Below are 19,030 nucleotides of genomic sequence, written 5' to 3'. Positions count from 1 at the left end.
GATGCCAGAGGAGGTCAAGACCTTCTGGAGGCAATGCCAGGAGCAACATGACCTTCCCAACGACCCCAACAGGTGCTCCATCCCAGTCCTCTCTCCCTCCCATGCCCTCGGGGCTGGAGCCACAGCTCCCAGCATGACCTGGGCTTTGCTGTGCACACAGGTTTGCAGTACAGACCATCAAGGCCTTGCTCTGCTGTCTACACTGGGAGAATGCGATGGTGGCAATGGAATGTAAGCGTGGCTGGGACACCCTCCTCCATCCTGACACCCACCACTATGCAGTGGGGATGCTGGCCAGGTGAGACACCCTTCTCCCTGCTGCCACCATCATCTCTCCCCTGGGCACAGGGCACCCTACACAGCCCCTGTGGTCATGGGCCAGAGAATCTTGGCACCAAGGAGTGGACGAGCAGTTAGGAAAAGGAAGCAAGAGGAGGGTGCACAGAAAGAGCCACCTCCCATAGAGCCAACGTCCCATCCAGGGATACTGAAGAAAGACCAGGCCTCTGGGCATCAGTCCTGGAAGAGCTTTGCTCACCCTGATCAGGGTCGATGGCTCTTTTTTTTTTCTTGACAGGGAGATGCACAGCATTTTCGTCCCCTTCTATTCCCCGATCACAACCCACCTGCTCAGGCTGCTCAGCAGAGAGGAGCCCCACTGGGAGCTGCCTGCCCTGGCCTTCCTTGTTGAGGTGAGCCTGATGGCAAGCGCTGCCTCGCCCACCTGCCTTCTCATCTCTGCCCTCTCACAGCTTCAGCTGCCCACGATGGTGCCTGCAACCTCTGCTGCTCCCTGGGCCCGGCCTTGGGCAGATCTAGGCTTTTGCAGCCCGGACACCTCATCACTGCTCTCTGCCTTCCAGCTCCTGGACTATGTGGAGGGGAGAAAATGCCATGAGAGCGTCCTGCCAATCCTATCAAGGCACCTGCAGGGCCACTGCCCTGAGAGCCGTCACCTGGCACTCAGAGGACTCCTGGTGATCAGTGTGGATCCCTCGATGGTGAGAAGGGGACACCCGGCTGAAGCCATACTGGCAGCCTGGGGCTGGGGAGCTCAGTCTCTTGGGCTTGGCTGGGCTTTGGGAGCTGTGGCAGCTGCTCCCAGCTCTCCTGCCTCCCTCTTCAGCTGCCTGGGCCTTGTGGGACAGGCCTTTTGGGCAGCAGCATGGGGTTGCACTGCCAGAGAGCTGGTGGTGGTGCAGCTGTTCAGGGCTTCACAGCACAGCACTGTCTTCCACACAGGCCGAAAGCATCTGCAGCCTGGCTGAGCACCTCGTGGAGCTGCTTCATGATGGAGACGGAGATGTGGTTGCCATGACCCTCTCTGTATTCCTGAACATGCTCCAGGACAAGGACATCGAAGCATTCAGCTCCACTGCCCCGAAGCTGGCTGAGGCGCTCCGGCCACTCTTTGATAACGTAAGGCTCTGGGTGCCTGGTGCTGCCTGGAAACTTTGTGCCCTGTGGGTTTTCAGGCCTGCGCCTGTGCCTTGCTGGGCCTGGAGCAGCCAGTGCTGAGGCCTTTTTCTCCTCTTTTGCACCAGGACAACACCCACGTGCAGCTGCTCTCCATTCGCCTCTTCCAAGAGGTGATGGAGTTGCTTGCAGAAGAGGGACCAAAGACCTTGAATATGCAGGTGTACCAGAGCCTGGTCCCCCTATTCTTCCATCTGCACGATGAGAACCAGTGCGTGGCAGAGGTGAGCACTTGTGGGCTCTGGTGTCCCTGTGGCAGGGGGCTTGGCCGTCTCCTGCCCTGGTGCCTCGCAGGCTCCAGCCTCCTCCTGGTCTTGGCCCAGAGACGCAGGTCCTGTGCCCTGGGCTGTGATGCCATGTCCCGCTCTCTGCTGCTCTGCAGGCCTCTCGGGAAACACTGCTTTGTGCTGCAAGTTTCCTCAAGAGGAGGGATCTCGAGCAGGTGCTGAGGAGACAGCAGCCCATCAAGTTCTGCGATTGCCTGGTAAGGACCACCCTCAAGGCCCAGCCCTAGGCTGGACAAGCCCCCAGCCCCCGATGCCCAGGGTGTGGGGTTGGCCCTGTGCCCCTGCCCACTGCTGCACCCACTTGTGGGACACCAGCCTGCACCCCAAATGCTCCTCCCTTCCCTCGGCCCTGCAGGCTCTTCTCCAGGCTCCTCTGCCCCCGAGCCAGGGGGCTGCTGGAGCCCTGGCCCAGCTGGGCCATGGGGCAGGGCAGCCCCATGGCTCCCCGGGAGCACGCACCCCCCTGCTCCCTCCAAAGCCCAGCACCACCAGGCCACAGGGCTCTGTGGGCAGGACAGGCCATTGCTGGGAAGAGGCAGTTCCTGGCCAAGGGGCAGAGCCTCAGCCAACCCTTCCCTCCGTGCCCTGCCGCTCTCTCCAGATGGACAAGGACGTCAGCCGAAGGGATGAGCACCTGCGCCAAGCCCTGCCATATCTGCAGAGCCCACAGCAGCCCCTGCGAGAGGTGGCCGTCAGGTTCATGGGTGAGCCACAAGCCCGTGGTCCCTTCCCACTCTGCTACAGCTCAGCCCCAGCCCCGGCTGCTGCAGCGGCAGCAGGATGCGGCCCAGGGATGTGCTGTGGAGTCCCGAGTGCCCTGGCGGCTGCTGCCACCCTCTGCCAGCCGCCCCCTTGGGTGTCTTGATGCGGGAAGGCCCTGAGCTCAGCTCTGCCAGGCCAGGAGGCCATGTGGCCAGGCTGGCAGCAGTGCTTGGGGGGAGCTGTGCCGCTGGGGCCCTGACAAGCTCTCTGTTCCCAGGGGTCGCCGCATGGCACATGCAAGACCTGCAGCCCGTCATGAAGGGTGAGTGAGGACAGCAGGGTGTCCCTGCAGGCTGGTTGGGAGGAGCACAGACTCTGGGCATGGAGCTGCAATCCCTGCCTCGCCTGCACAGGGCTTTGCTCCCTGCACGGACGAGGGGAGCTGTGGGCAGAGCAGACACATTTCAGGGGCACAGGGGGGATTGGGGGCCAGCACCTTCTTGCTCATCCTGATGGGCCATGCTCCCTCCTGGCCATGCCAAGAGCTGGCTCGGATAGCCCTGGCAGGAGGGGCTCCTCAGGTCCCCACAGATCTGGGCTCTGACTATGGCTCCCTTCCTCTCTCTTCCAGCCCTGGAAGTCATGATCGAAGACAACTGCTCCTCCTACTCCACCATGCAGAATGCAGTCTTGTCTGCTTTTCGACGGGCAGTAACTAAGTAATCTTCTCCTCCACCAAGACAACCAACGTGCCTGGAACAGCACCGGACAACAGCAAAGACACCACTTCTCAGCGGTGCTGGGCTGAACCCAACTGAGCCTGACGGCAAGGCCAGGCAGCTCCTGGCCTCTCCACCCCTATGTACAGCTCCCTCCCTATGTACAGCTCCCTCCCTGCCTATTCCCTTCTCCTGCCCACAGTTCATCCCTCCCAATCCCCTTAGGTTAAGAAGATTCATCCCTCCCCTTCCCCTTAGGTTAAGAAGTTTCATCCCTCCCCTTCCCCTTAGGTTAAGAAGGTTCATCCCTCCCCTTCCCCTTAGGTTAAGAAGGTTCATCCCTCCCCTTCCTCTTAGGTTAAGAAGGTTCATCCCTCCCCTTCCTCTTAGGTTAAGAAGGTTCATCCCTCCCCTTCCNAGGTTAAGAAGGTTCATCCCTCCCCTTCCTCTTAGGTTAAGAAGGTTCATCCCTCCCCTTCCTCTTAGGTTAAGAAGGTTCATCCCTCCCCTTCCCCTTAGGTTAATAAATATTCGCTTTTTCCCCCTTAGCTGCATCTTTGTGGAACTCAATCGGCACAAACCCTGAGCCCTGCAGCACACAGGCTCGCTCCTGCCTTTTTTTTGCCCCTTGCACCTTGGGCACAGACACAGAGGCACAAGGGCAGTTCAGGCTGCAAAGATCCCTGTCCTCAAGGTTCAGTTCCACAACATTAAGTGGAGTTAGAGATCTTGCTGGACACACTCAAGGCCGGTGAATTAAAAGGCCTTTACCCACACCCTTAGCACATCTTCTCTATCTGGGCTTTTTCATTCATGGCAATATCAGTTTAGATCAGTCTAATTAAAAAAACTCACTCATTTCCCACCATCTCACAGGGACAAAGTTCATAAAACACGTGTCTAGCCAACAAGGGTTAGAAACTTTTCCCTCACCAAAGACCAGATGACTATTTCAGGCCACAGACTGCATCAGCCCTAAAAATCAACACTGCAGGAAGGATGAAATGAAAGAAACAGCACATGAAATGAAAGAAATGTGCATGCATCCGCACTGGAGCATTATTAGGACTGATATTTTAGTCATGCAAATAAGACTACCACCTCTGCAGCAGAGCAGTCCAATCCCACATGTAGCCAGTCTGGGGCAAAGAAAAGCTTGATACTTTAGCATCTACTAGATGACACAGCAACACTTGTCACGAGTTTGCCTGCCTCCGTCTCGGGCAATGAAATGGGAGTTTCTGCCTAATTTCTCTTCCTGCCCGCAGGACATTGAATTAAAAACTTACCCACAACAGATCCTGGCTCAAAGTAGTTAGCTCAGCCACGTCACTGAAAGATGGATATTCATTTGGGTACTCACTAAGTCATAATAAGGCCAGGTTGTCCTCTCTCAGCATCTTGTTTGCTGTATGGAAATAGCCAGTCTGTTGAGCTGCTGCTGTAGCACCTCTGAGCATCTATAATTCATATATGTACCCTCCAAATGTTGAAAAATATGCCAGAACTCAAGTCCTACATTCTTTGTTTTGCCTATCTGCATTTCCATGGCATCAGCCAGGTCTGCTGTACCCTCCTGGACCCCGCAGGTGTCAGGGACTCAGCACCACCCACCTATGCTCATTTGGATTTTTGAGTATTTTCTTCAACTACAAAAATGCTCTTTCCTGGTCTCAGATATGCACTGTATGGCATTTGGAATAAATATCTGCAGCTGCCTTTTTGATTTTTTTCCCTCTTCTCCTTTTCCTGGTAACATTATGTTCTCCCAGGGAGGAAAAACATTAGCTTGTTGCTTGGGATGATTCAATTACTCAGCAGTAGGTCAGAGAAAAAAACAAACATTGGATTCTTCGTCTTGCATCCTCTAAGCAAAATCCTTGCTGGAGCACAGATGAACTGGAATTTCAGAGAGCATCTTAGGACCAGTAGTCCAAAACTACTGAAATAGTTTCTTTAAAATGCTTTGTTAAAAAAGGATTTATCTACAACCAGTAGCTAAACATTCATCTTCTTAAAAATATCTGGATTCATTACTTATTATCAGGTCTAAATATTTTTCCCATTACTTGGAAAGAGGTGTGAAATTCAGCTAACACGTAGAAACCCTGAGTTCCATTAATAATGATGTCTGCTTTTGGAGAGTCCCATTCTTCTAGCAGATGTTTGGATAAACTAGAGCCAGATATAGACATCTCCCACAGTCTTCTTCAAGATTTTGTTCAAAGGAAGACTGTGCGTCAGCATTTGCTACCCCAGCTCTACACTTTCCCTAGATGTTGGCACACATGAAGCGTTACAAAAGCTGGCAAGAATTAATATTCACACAAGCATTCATGCAAGGAGTACTCATGCTGTCATCACAGCGATAGGAGATGACAAAGGGGAGGTCCCAAACAAGGGACAAAATAATGCCCAGGCAATCAGTCAGACTAGATAAATAATGAAGAAATGCACTTCTGAGAAGCTTGAAAACAGTGCATAGCAAGGACACGAAGCTGCACTGCGAGCAAGAATGAGGAATTGATGCAACAAAAAATTTAAGCTAAATTTTGGGGCAAAGCCAAGGGCACAGCTCAAGAAAGCCTTCATTCAGCTATTACCCGACCACAGAAACACTCAGACGTTCCTCTTTGGCACTTCTAAGGCACCGGCACTCAGCCTCAGTGCCCAGGCTTGCCAGGATTGAGCAACCCAGTGCCTCCTTCAGCTCTGCCAGAGCAGACTGAGCAGCAGAGCTCGTGTACCCAGCCAGGCAGAGCACCTGCCTTCCCAGCCTGTGGGCACAGCTGCCTGAGAGTGGTCACAAATAAAGCTGGGGCATTTTCAACAGCCTAGCACTCACAGTGTGCAGCCAAAGGTGTGAAGGGAACCTCCTCTTCACATCTTAGAGCCAGCATGACCCAGCCATTGTGCTGGTCCACTCCAGCTCCCTGCCCTGAAACACTTCTTCTCTGCTGCAGAAGCCAAGAGGGAGGTCCACTCAGCAAGGCACAGCTGGTGGAGACACAAAAGCAGGGCATCCCTCTGCCATGTTCCTCTGACTGTCTCTGTCATCCTTGGATGAGCTCCTTGGGATAGGGAATCCTGAAGGCTGCGATACAGCCAGGCCTGGGGCTTGGCTGAGGCATGAGAAGGTCACAGGGAAGGATGCAGTCACCAAAAAGCCTTTTTCTCAGGTGTGCCTCCAAAATGCACTGAGAATAGTCTGAGCAAAATCCCACCTGCCTGAAGTTCCCTCAGAGAAGGTGACTTCGTTGTTCTTATAAGCTCCTGGACCATTACAGGTAACATCACCTCAAAATATCTGTCACTGTTGTCTGAGCTGTAGTAGGTCTTTCCCAAAGTGCTCTTTTCCTGGTTTATGGAGCCCAAGCGATTATGAAACTGTCACAGCTCCAAGTTGAGATCTTCTCCTGTTTTGGCAGGAACAACCCATCCCTTTCCAGAGCAAGGTGGGTTCCTGGTTGAGTTCTCTGCTTGCTTTGTCTTGGTTTTAAGGTGTGCAAATCAGAAAGGCTGTGTTGTAGGGTGTGCAATCAACATGGCTCTGTTGGCTTACATCCAGGGCAGGAGCAACAGTGCAGTCCCTGAACTGACTTGCATATTTACTTTTATGATAAACCTAATCTAAGTTATCTGGGAGTTCCCAGATGGCAGACACTTCCCAGTTTTTTATCAGAGCTGGATGTGGGCATGTGCCAGCCCTTCCCTCCCTTTACCAACACACTCTGCTTCCACAGAAAAATATGCCAGTGCATATGACAAAAGCTGCAAGAGAGAACGAGTGTGGACAAGTGGCCCAAGACCTTGGAGCAATGAAAGAGTCAGAGTATGTGCAGACTCAGACACCTCTCAGAGGGTGGGACACACAAACTACTGTCCGTGACAAGATGACTCTTGAACTATTTTTCTTAATTTTCTGTGTGGGGCCTGGATCAAATACCCCTCAGAACAACATAAATGTTTTTTGAGATCTCAGTGGAAACTCAGTCAACTTCAGTAAACTTTGTCAATAACAGAAATAGAGAGATCATCACAGAGCTAATATATTTTATGAAGATTCTAATTTCTACTTCCTTAGTTTTAGTTTTTGAGGAGTGTTTTCTTAGAAACATACTTGTCTTTTCATGTTTCCTCTACTCAAGAATCACAGCAGAGAAATGATACATTTAAATTTGACAACTTTGGTGGCTTATTTTCCTGTTGTCACATCTTAAATCAAAAGGGAGAAGAACGCAAAGAACAAGATTGCCTGAGAACTGAGATAAACCTCCTCCTCTGGTTCACTGTGTGCCTGGTAGGATTTGCAGATATAGACTATCTAATCACATAAACAGAGTGGTGTTTACCCACAAGAACACCATGGAGAACAACAGTGAGCAACACTTTGCTACGGACTTATCAGCTTAGTAGGATTGGTTCAAAAAAGGTTTGGTATATTTTGGTTTTCTAGCCTACAGCTTTTCAAATATCTGTTGTTTGGGATGAAATTTTATTTACTGTGTACCCATTTTAGGCTGAATATCTGACGAGTTAGTCTGGATTTCAGAAATCTGTCAGAAATGAATTTATCTCTTTCCAACAAAAAGGCTAAGGGGGAGGACACCTTGTTTTGCCCATGCAAACCCCAAAATTTCCTTTTTCATGTCGTTTAGGAACAAGATGTGGAACTAAGAAGTGAAGTAAATCCTGGGTCATGAACATGAGTTTTCCCAGGCCCATGAACACCTGTCCAGATTAGTTGGTTCACAAGTTATCTCCTGACTTTGCTGCTGCTGCTTGAAGAGGGACAAAGACCCTGCAGGAGGAAAGGGAATTTCAGCCTAAATTAAGCTCTTAGATTCACAAATTAACCACAGAGTAGCCTAGGTTATTAAGGGAAAATCAGCAAGAATAGGGACGCTAGGATGACCTTGCAGTGTAATGCCAGTGAAATCTTGTCCTGCCTCTTAGTGGGTTTCTTGCTTCCCCGGAGAAAACTTCAAGGTCATTGGCCTTTTCCCAGTACTGCTCTTTGCTTACTCTAATTGCTTCCTAATCCCTAATTGAAGCTGCAGACATGCTGGTTGGATGAAACCTAAGTTCCTGGAAAAAAAAAAAAAAAGACACAAATTGGCAGGAGGTTCTATGGGCATCTGGAAAAAATGAAGGACATTAAAAACTTGAAACTTCTGCGATCTCAATACGTTCGGGAGCTATTTCTGTTCAAAATGAGACATGGTAGAGAGCTGGGGAAATGTTATTACAGTGGGCAGAGGGGAGAATCTGAATGAATTGCGAAGCACTCATGGTGAGCTCTTGCCCTCACCTAAAGCAGCTCTGGGAGGTTTGAGGTGCCCAAAAAGCAAAGAGACAGAGAGATGTACTAAGTGAGGGTCCGGTCAGAGTGACCAGACTTTTTTCTTGTCTCCTCTCAGCAAAAAGGCATTTATTTACCCAAATAATCCACATTTCTGAATAGAAAAGTAGAAAATAGCTCTCCAAGCAACTGAAAGCTTAGTTTTCCCATGCTGGACACCCAAGCCAATGTTTTATTAGGAATCAAAACTAAAAGCTGGGCACACACCTTGTTGCTGACAAACAAGTCCTGATAGAAAGGATAGAAATGTAAAAGGATCTATACATGTAAAATACTGAAGTACATGTATTTGTTGCATTAAGGGTACATGCACCTAAACTGGGGAGAGCACTTCATTTCTGTGCCTGACTCACCAGCAGTACCCATGGCAAGCAGCATATGTCAAGGTGCCAGAAGTCTGGAGGATGTGTATGGGTAGGATTGAGAGGTCTGATCCATCTCTGATGGTTTTACTTCCTCTTTCTAAGTTCACAGCAGTGCAGAGCAGATCTGATTCTTGTCTGTTTCAAGTCACTACCCAATGCCCCCAGTGTTGCCTGCACAGGAATAGCAGGTATCACTTCTCTAAAACAATGAAAGGACTAGATACGTGATTCTCAGGAAAAAAAAAAAAAAAAACAGCAAAAAAACCACCAAAACAAAACAAAAACCCAAACCAACAAACAAACAAAAAAATCAGAAACAAAACACACACACAAAAAAAACCAAACCAAAAACCCACACACACCAAACCAAACAAAAAACACAAACAAACAAAACCACAAAAACAACCCTTAAAAGTTGTCACCAGGCTGATTTACAGCAAAGGCTGGTCACTAGACCACACAGGTCCCAGAGCAGAACCCAGCACAGATCTTCTCTTTCACCTTGGTCTGGTGAAATCCAGCAACAGGATAAAGTGCAAAAAAGGTAGACACGGACAGTGGTGGTCAAACCAAGCAGAGTGATGGAGTACTGCACTGGTCATTATAAGGAGTTTAGAAGGTCTTTCATGGTTGCATTAAATTCTCTGGCACCCAAATGACCTGAGAAGAGGCAGAATAAGAGCTCAAGCCTTGGTCAAAACAAATTTCACTCTCAGCGGGGGATGCAGACACCAAGTCTGGCACACCACCTAAAGGAAAGCAACATAGGCAGGCAAAGCTTGTCTAATAAATCAGACCCTGCAAGCCAGGCTAGAAATGATTAGAACCTCATAGGTGCGTCTCCTTGGGATTCAAATGAAGCCACAAAGAGGTGGTCAGAGCAGGACAATGCAGTCTCCCACAGGGTTGTTCCACAGACAGGGTGATCTGGGACAGAGCTGTGCCCACATAGTTCCATCCCTTCCCTGTAAAATGCAAAGAGCACATGGCAGGCAAAAAGGAAATGTAAGCCAATTATAAACCAGAAAATCAAATAGCAGTGCCATCTGGAGTGATCAGTGTTATTCACTCCCTATTTGCAATCCCAGTGCAAAGGACAGAGATGGTAAAGAGATGTTACAAGATCATCCCATTTGGAAACTGTCATGTTCAGATTTAAGAAGAGAAGAAGTCACACTTATATCCCTTCCAGTACTCAAGGAAAGAGAGAGGATTTGGAGGTGTGGGACACACTTGGTTCTGTTTTCATTTGAAGTGGTTTGAATGCTCAGCCTATTCAACCTAGGAAGCTTTGGGATGATAATACAGCCCCAAAACCTAAGCAAACACCCTGTGGTCTGAAATCAACACTATTCCCATTGTAAGAGCAGCCTGCATAACTATCCAGACCCCGATTCATCACTTTAACAGAGCTGGTTTTAATGCAGCTGTCCCAATTCTGGGGGGCTACACCCTTCCACTGAGCAAACACCTTGCAAGCAAAACCTGAATGAACCTTTATCTGTTTGACAGATCAGGCACTTACTGTTTAATTATACAGATGAGTAACACCAATGAACGGGTGCTTTTTCTTTGGAGTTTGTTACAGGGGAATGAATACGAATTAGGCTGTAAAACAAAACAACTGTGGTGTAAATAGTGTAATTGCTGCCTTCTCATCTGTGGCAATCAATGATCTGTTAAGGCATTTTACATGGCTGCCACGAGCCACTTCACCATCTTGCAGTCAGTGGCAATAAATAACTCCTTTACAAATGAGAGAAAGGGAGATGTACTCCAGTGTGGTACCCAGAGAGCTGCACTACGTCAACGGGGACAAAGGCAGCGTGGAAGATGATGTGGGCACTCACTTGTTGACCCCAGGGAGGGGTGGACAAGTCGAGGTGCACTTCATATGGGCAGATCCTCATTTGACAGCTTTACCTAGGACAGTCTCTGGAAGGAATGTTTACTTGAGGTCAAAAGGTGTGCCCCAGCTTCCTCATAGAGCCTGTATGTGCCCTAAATAGCAAGTGGGGGGATTTAGACAGTGATTTCATCATGCCTCTAGTATAGCAGTCATTCTGAGCACTACTGCAAGGCCATCCTCTCCCTCAGTGCAGGCAGCTCACTGGTGAGTGGGGCCAGGGCTCTCATCCCTTTGGGCACTGCCTGGGTCTCCTCATGCCTGCACTGCCACATCGTTACAGACATTAGGGAAGAGAGTCAAACCAAAACCCTGCCAGGGAGAGAACTACCCCAGCAGGCCAGAGGCAGAGAAAAGAAGGGCTTCTTCAGCTGTTGCCCCACGGTCAGGGACCTCACTCAACCCTTTCTCAGATAATGGAGAAATGAAATAGGGCTGTGGCTGGTTTGTCCAATTTTGCCCCAGCATGACAGTGCCAACTCAGACCACAGAGCAGCAACAAGGGCCCCAAGGGCCAGGCTTTCTTCTTCTTTCAGTTGAGTGTCTCAGCCTCTCCCTCTCTGTGTAGATTAATTCATAGCAAGGAAATGTTTTCTCTCAAAAATTTGACATTCGTCATTTTCCTCCTGATAAGAAAGGTTTCATAGAATCACAGAATGATTTGGGTTGGAAGGGACCTTAAAGACCATCCAGTTTTAACCCCCTGCCATGGGCAGGGACACTTTCCACTACACCGGATTGCTCAAAGTCCCATCCAACCTGGCCTTGAATGCTCCCAGGGATGGGGCATCCACAAGTTCTCTGGGCAACCTGTACCAGTGTCTCACCACCGTCACAGTCAAGAATTTCTTCCTAATATCTACTTTAAATCTCTCCTCTTTCAGTTTAAAGCTATTAACCCTTGTTCTATCACCATATGCCCTCACAAAAAGTCCATCTCCTGCACTCCTGTAGCCACTTTAGGTACTGGAATGTGCTATAAGGTCTCCCCAAAGCCTTCTCTTCTCCAGAAGAGAACACCTCCAACTCTCTCAGTTCTTCTTCATAGGAGAGGTGCTCCAGCCCTCTGACCATTTTCATGGTCCCCCCCTGGACTCGCTCCAACAGGTTTATGTGCTTATGTTGCTCCATGCAGCATAATTTTTATGAGAAAGCCAAGGCACTTTTCTACCCAGGCCACAAAGAAAGGACTGTCATGCTGCCAGCATCACAGGCAAGTGCTCAGTCATTCCCGTTCAGGCCTAAGACGCCCCATCCTTCATTCCCGTCCTCCAGGAGGAAGAGCTTTCACACGAGAGTGAGAGCCAGGGCTGAAAGGCCAGCCCTTCTCACCAACTGCATAAGCACAGCCTCCTCCTGCAGCTCTGGCTCCAGGTGCCCTTCCTAAACAGCAGCTGGAGCTTGTTAGAGCAGCCATAACCTGCGGCAAGGTCAGGTCTGCATGAGAAATCAAACCAGAGTTGCAAAAATGGGAAGTAGAAAGAAAGCGCTCGGTGTGTGGTCACTGAGAGTAGATGGGTATGTGAGTGAGGAACGAGCACCTGCACGTCTCTGCCTGGAGGTTTCTGAACCTGGAACCAGGTTCACCTGTGCTGAACAAGAGCCCTGAGTGTACCGTGCCAACCTACACCCACACTGCAGGGAATTCACCTTCAGCTCAGTCCCATCCACACTGAATCCAGCCTCAGGAAAGGCATAACCCTGAGCATCCCCAAGACAGGCACAGTTTGGCGTGAACCACTCAGCCGTGGTTCCTTCCACCAAAGCACCCAACACTGTGAATGAATTGTGTGCTTCAAAGGAAAACTGCTCTGCCTTTGCCATCACTGGGCACATGCACACACACACAGGGTAGGTGTGTGCAGGAGCTACTTGGCTTCACAGCATCAGTCAGTAGCTGAGGCAGGTTACCTCAGATCTCTCCTTTAGTCTCTTTTCTCTGGCACAGCAATGTCTTGCATTCGGATGTTTTGGTCACATTTGGTCACATCATGTGGACGTTTGATCCTGTTCCTTGCACACATGGACACAGTCATTGCAGACCAGGTCTCACCACTTCAGCATCCATTTGCAACATGACTGGCCCCTGCACCACAATCAAAATGAGAAGGAAAGAACCTGGCAGCCAGTCATGCCACTCTCCCAACAAGCCTGACACAAGCTGACCCCTCCTAATTTCAGTGCCATTGATTTTCCTCCTGCCTGTCTCTCCTGCAGGCAGGGCCCCTGGGGCTGTCGTGGGGATCCTCTGCCTCCCCAGCTGCCCACAGTACTCAGAGGACTTCTCAGAGCAGCATCAAGACCTGGAAACAGAGGAGACATGGCTGCCTGTTCACATCTCACCCCATGAAAGAACTAAATCAGCTGGCAAGGCGTGCTTTTGTTGTGTTCGTTGAGGACAGCTAGAAGAGGGGCTTTTTTCCTCTAAATCAGTGTGAATTCAAGAAGGGAGTTCACATCCAGTTACAGGCACAATAAATAAGCACATGTGCTTGTGTCTTGCTAGAAATTATGGCCTAGCTCTTCCCAAGCTCACTTTTCTATTTGTGGCAAGAAATTCCCACCTGGCCTGTGGCAGCATGGCTGGAGTTACTGCTGCTCTTAGATTGATCCTCAGAAGGGAATTTAGTGGAGTCTCTGCTGATCCCACCAACCTCATATCTGACCTGCACAGAGCAGAGACTGAAGGCATTGCTTAAGTTCTCCCTAGCTAGTATTTACTAAATCTGAGCAAAACAAAAAAAGACAAATAAATTGTGCAGGCATCCTCTCAGGCCCCCTGATACCACAACTCATAGCTGTTCATTTTGTAACCACCAGCAGCCCTTTTTTTATCTTCCTTCAAACAATAGTCAGTCATTTGTCCAGACAAAGTGCATCTCCCTCTCTGATCTTTACATTGGTGCCTGGGGCCTGGCTTGGCAGGTATGGATGCCCAGATCCTCCCAGGGCCAGTGATGGCTTGAGCAGAATGATCACACAGTCTGTGAACAGGACCCTTGCACATCCCACAGGGACACTGGCAGGAATCATAACCCAGAGCTTAACAACTCAGCAGATCTCAAAGCACTTAACACAGGCAAATAGGATGTATCTTGTCAAGGGAAGGGCATAGGGACAAAGATAAACATCTCCAAAGGCCTTCAGGCACCTAAAGGACTCTGAAACCAGTCACACCACTGTCTAGCGGTATGGCCAGATGTTGGCTCTCCTGGTTGCCCCCATCATTTCCCCAGTGGGTGCACCACACCAACACCTACTACATGAAGGAAGTGTGGCAGCACTTCCACCAAACAAAATGAAAACCTTGAACACCTTCTAAGACTTCTCTGCTTTTGATTACTATCAGCATCTTCCTGCATCCTCTTGGAGAGCACCACAGCTTGCTGGCAGTGGTCCAATTTCAAGAGCATCCTGTTGGACCCGTATTTCTGGGTCACCACTGCACTGTGCACCTTTGCATGAGTCCTTGCTTACAGATACTCTATGATTCTGTGTTTTAAATCGGATCCCAAATTTCTTTCCCCCTGTAATGATTTGTGGTTCTAAAAATGGCCAAGATTCACAGCTTCCTTTTTGACTTCTTGGGAGTGTAGTCTCATCCATCGCAGAGAAATCTAATAAACTTCATTCACCTCACTGCAGTGACACTGCCTTCAGCCAGTTGCAACTCCAAATAGCAACTGGCCACTCATTTCACACCATATTTCAGACACTTTAGTGTACATATTTGCTTCTGCTTCCTTTTTTTTTTTTCATTTGACACAAGCTATTTTTCCTTTCTATGTCCTGTTCACATAAAAATCTGAATTTCAGAAAAAAAGAAAAAAAAAAGTTAACAGAAACTTTTTTTTGGCCTGAAGAAGGCAAGAGGGATTGAGGTTCTCAATCCCACCTCTAAGCTGAAAACTGGAGTCCTCTACAGTTCCCCTGCCCCTGACATGGTAGTGAAGCCTCCCACACTCTCTCCTGCCCCTCCCGGGCAGTCCTGCGGGCTTTATCTGCCCCCTCCCATTCCAAGTGCCTGACTCCTCTGGCATTTCTGCTCACCTCCCACATTACAGGCGACCCAGACCTTTCCATGCTGTCCTCATTTGCTCCCTCCAGTCCCAAGGCTTTGCAAATGTCCAAGCTGTGGAGCCCCAGGGCACACATAACACTGACTGGTTAAAGCCCCAACAGGGACAACTCCCTGTACTGGACACTTGGAGCATCCAGAGCACACAGAGCCCTGCTGACCATCTCTAATTGAAAAGTATTTGCCTTATATCCCTTCTCCCCTCTCTGACCATCTGAAGATAAAAAAAAAAAAACCAAAACCACTCCAAGACCGAACAAGGGTACCTAACTGGAGAGCATGCTTGTAAAGGAGAAGTGAGACATCAGCCCAGAGACCTGTGTCGGTTTTAATCCAGCTGTCTGAGGAAGCAGCTCACCCACCAAACCACAGGTTTCATGTGGCCTGTGCTCTGTGGTCCATACCCCACTGTGTCTTCTCACAGACCAGACACAACACACTAGACCACTGCCAGGTGATAAAAGGTGGTCAGTGTAAACAGGCACATTTGCACACTGCTACACTGGTCTAGAGTGGCTCTCCACAGGCCCAAGGCAGCCCCCTTGCTGGGGGAAGGCTCCAGCTGCCTGACTTGAGCAGGGGATCAGGCCATGTCCCCAGTGAACTGCAAACCTGCTGGCTGCAAAAGGCTTCTCTGCACTCAAATACAGATGTTTGCATATGGAGCATCTTCAGAAACCTTCAAAACAGAAGCCAGTGTGGCACTAAAAAGCTCTGCGTGGGTATCTCCAGCAGCAGCAGCTATCTGGGAAATATCAGCTATTCCCAGCTAGGGGGCTGGAGGCAGCTATCACTGTCCTGCTTGTTATCAAGCTCCTTCGGTGTAAAGAGGCTGGAGTAGTTGCATGTTGCTGAGCACAGTGCAGCAGCAGATTATGCTTCCTATGAGTAATGCAAGTTTGAACCTAGTTCTCAAAATATGTGTCTCATCAGCTAGGAACTGCTAGACTAGTTATTCTTAGCCCCCAAGTCACTGTGATAAGAAACTAAATGAAAATGATTCCCAACAAAAATCACACTGAAATGAAAATATTTATCATGCTGCTTCTGGAAATGAGAAAAGGCTCTTCATTTTTAGGGCAAACAACATGCTGTTTCTATAAGAAACCACTTCATGGATGATATTTACTCATCTGGACTTTCTGAAGTGAAAATGACTGCAAGGTGTTTGTAGGGACCCTGACTCCACCCTCCCATCTGGGATTGCCTCTACATATTTGATGAGGAATTCACAGACCAAGTGAAGCAGCTGCATCAGACACACGGAATCTCAATGCAGAGAAGCTACCACAGTGTAATACTGCCCATGAATACACTGCCTCCATAGGGACAGAATGGAAAGATGAAGTCAAATGAGTAAACCCCATGCCCAGCATGGGAGATCACACAAATCTGCTGTTCTGTCTTGGTGGTGTCTAACAACAGCCTAATTGCCTCTAGTAGGGTGAGCTCAGTGGAGAAACAGGCCCTTTCCTGGCAGAGGTGTTGATGCAGGGAGGAGACACGAGCTATCCATTCCCCATTCATTTACAGCTTCATTCATGGAGTTGGAAAACAGAGCTCAGCACCCACACGCCTCCCCAGCTTTTATTTCACAAGTTTCTCAGATAATAGTAAGTTGGAGCTTTGGGGCTTGTCTTTTAAAAGCTGATGACAGATTTAAAGACCAGTTTTCCTAAGCCCTGTGCAGATTTCTTAAAAAATAAAAGAAAGCTGAAGACAGTATAACAAAAGATCTCTCTCCCTTCATGTCTCACACAGATTACATCCTCAGAGCAGTCACAGCTACAGTAATAATTGACTACATGAATATTCAAGGGTTCACAACAATTTTCAGCAGCCCTGACAGTATCTGTTCTGACTTCCTACAGTATGGCCTTTGGGATTCAGGTCTTCCTCTGCTCTGGAAGAGTTACAGGTCTGCAGCCAAGAACAGCCAGGATCTGTGCTGTGCAACTGGGAGACACGGCTTGGACTACTCATCCTTCAGATTTGCCAGCCTGACATGAGCCATCTTCAGTGTTTGCTCCAGCCACACAAGAAGTCCTGTTGGTGAAAGCAGGCTGCAGTGCTGTCAACCCACCTACAATCCCTCAGCAGGTGTGATTCCTCTGAAACCTGTGTGAATCCCAAGTGCAGAAAGACGACACTGGAAATGCTTTTCCAGCTTTCCCACTCAGGCCGGCTTCTGCTGCTGGCAAGGCAAGGGCCAAACTCTACAGCCACACTTCTCCCTCCTGTTTTCACCAGCTTCAGGTGCCCTCTGGTCTCTGTCTACCAGACATGCAGGAGATAGGGAGATTTAAAATTTGACAAAGAAGAGATCAAGGGGGCCAGACGCATAGGTCTTCCTTGTATCAGTGATGAGTTTCTCAGGGCTTTGGCTTTGCAGCTGCTTACAAAAGCCTCCTGCAATGACCCATCCTTCATTCCGAGCCTGGCCTTGGGAGAGAGAACAGATTTGTCCAGCCTGAACCAATTCACTGCACAACACCAAGGGCATGAAAATGATTTTCACTCTTTATCAAAACAGTCAGGCGAAGGGCAAGGCAATATAGTGCAAATTAAACAAGCACGAGGCAGCACAGCTGATTACAGCAGGGAAACGAGCTAGACAGTAACTTGAAGGCTTTCCATCAAGTAAGGAGTAGGGTTTATCCTGCCCTACCCTCTCAAACTCTTATGACTCATAGGTTCACCGTGAATCACCACTCCCTTTCTGGTTTCCTCCTGCAACTGAAAGAAGTATTTTCTGTTGGCCCATGGCAATGTTAAATAACAGCCTTTCTCATGCTGGCTCAGCTGCCTGGTCCCAAAGACACGGGGTGGGGATGTGGCATGCAGCTCACCTAGCTGCAGGAGGGGTCACATCAGCACATACATATCCAAGAACACAAGGAGGCAGGTCCCTCGAGCAGGCTACAGGACTAAACACACTGCTTTCTGAGGTTAACCCAAATCCCTGGGGCTCAGTGCAGCTCTTGTGTCTCTGGAAGAAGGAAAGGTTTGTTATGGAAGCAGAAGCTTGTACCAGTGAAGTGCGTAAAGCTGTTGGTCCTCCTTACCCCATCCTATTGCTAACCCCAGTTATGAGCCTCTGCCCCTGCTCCACTGTTTAGATATTAATCAAATTCAGCTCAAAATTAGTCTTTTCCTAAAGCAGGTTTCTGATGAGTAACCAAGTCACATCAGTGGCTGAGTCATAGGAAGCAAACCTTTGAGCAGCAAGAGCAAGCAATGGAAACTCCCTGTCAAATCAGCTTTGTGACTGCCTTCAGATGTTTCTGAAAAACCAGCTTCTCTGCACTACAGCTATCTCAAAATCTGTCATTGGCATGGGATAAATGTTTTGAAAATGTTAGCAAATGATTAAATGGTGCCTTAATTGCAAAGAACAGAAGCAGAAGTGCACAAGGGGAGGTGGGTTGGTTTGCCTCATCCTATGGTACATGATCCCGTGGAGACACGGGAGATCTGAGTGCTCTTGCAGACTCTGTTGCCGTCTTTGTAACTTTGGAAAAGTCAGAGTTTTGAGGTCTAGCACCAGTCTGAAGGCCAGTTTTTAAAAGACATTTGGCACCAAATTTACTGAGCTCTTTACAGCTCTGGGGAAAATTCAAGGACACTTACTGTGGGACCACACTTGGCCCATGGGTGAGGTATGGGACCATATCCTGTCTTTGGCAGCAGTGAACACTTGTGCAATAAGGACATGACATTCTAATCCAAATATTTTCTAATCCATGAGCATCTTTTGGACTTGCTGATCCACACTAGATCCTTTACGATTAACACTCAATGGATTTTTCTCCCTTGAATTTCTCTAATCACTTTTTGAAGCCCTTTATTCTTGAGCTTCTACAGTGAATTCTACAGTTCAATGCTAGACTGTGTAAAGAACTGGGTTTTGTTTAAAAATTCTGTTACTGAAGACAAAAAGAGTTAATTTTAGGACCCCAAGTTTTCATTTGGGGAGGAAAAAGGTAGATAATTTTGTTCACTATTCACCTCCTCTATTGCACTTACGACATTGCAGCTTCAAACACAGACCCTTTCAATCAGTCCCCTTCCTAGTCAGTAAAAAGTCTTCTCATGAGAAGAGGTCCTATTCCTGTTACCATTACTGTTGCCTTTC

The 19,030-nt window shown here is 48.6% G+C and overlaps 1 protein-coding gene across 1 annotated transcript; it reads left to right on the top strand.

Moving 5' to 3' along the window:
• Positions 1 to 6: 6 nt before the first annotated feature.
• LOC108493731 (maestro heat-like repeat-containing protein family member 7) lies at positions 7 to 3,541 on the top strand. The gene is made up of 10 exons (XM_017807434.1): positions 7 to 72; positions 161 to 298; positions 578 to 692; positions 864 to 1,001; positions 1,243 to 1,419; positions 1,545 to 1,700; positions 1,859 to 1,960; positions 2,365 to 2,467; positions 2,743 to 2,787; positions 3,097 to 3,541. Exons 2-10 carry the CDS (start codon positions 216 to 218, stop codon positions 3,186 to 3,188), a joined length of 1,011 nt encoding a protein of 336 aa, XP_017662923.1. The 5' UTR covers positions 7 to 72; positions 161 to 215; the 3' UTR covers positions 3,189 to 3,541.
• Positions 3,542 to 19,030: the final 15,489 nt, after the last annotated feature.

The sequence above is a fragment of the Lepidothrix coronata genome, unplaced genomic scaffold (genome assembly GCF_001604755.1).
Source record: "Lepidothrix coronata isolate B3197 unplaced genomic scaffold, Lepidothrix_coronata-1.0 Scaffold19, whole genome shotgun sequence".
Classification (NCBI taxonomy): Eukaryota; Metazoa; Chordata; class Aves; order Passeriformes; family Pipridae; genus Lepidothrix; species Lepidothrix coronata.
Note: the sequence above shows the minus strand (reverse complement) of the source record. Positions and strands in the feature narration are given on the sequence as shown.

Coding starts and splice junctions, on each gene's coding strand:
- LOC108493731 (XM_017807434.1), top strand. CDS start 216: ATGGTGGCAATGGAATGTAAGCGTGGCTGGGACACCCTCCTCCATCCT. Junction 1,420..1,544: donor TCCGGCCACTCTTTGATAAC/GTAAGGCTCTGG, acceptor CTTTTGCACCAG/GACAACACCCACGTGCAGCT. Junction 2,788..3,096: donor CCTGCAGCCCGTCATGAAGG/GTGAGTGAGGAC, acceptor TCTCTCTTCCAG/CCCTGGAAGTCATGATCGAA.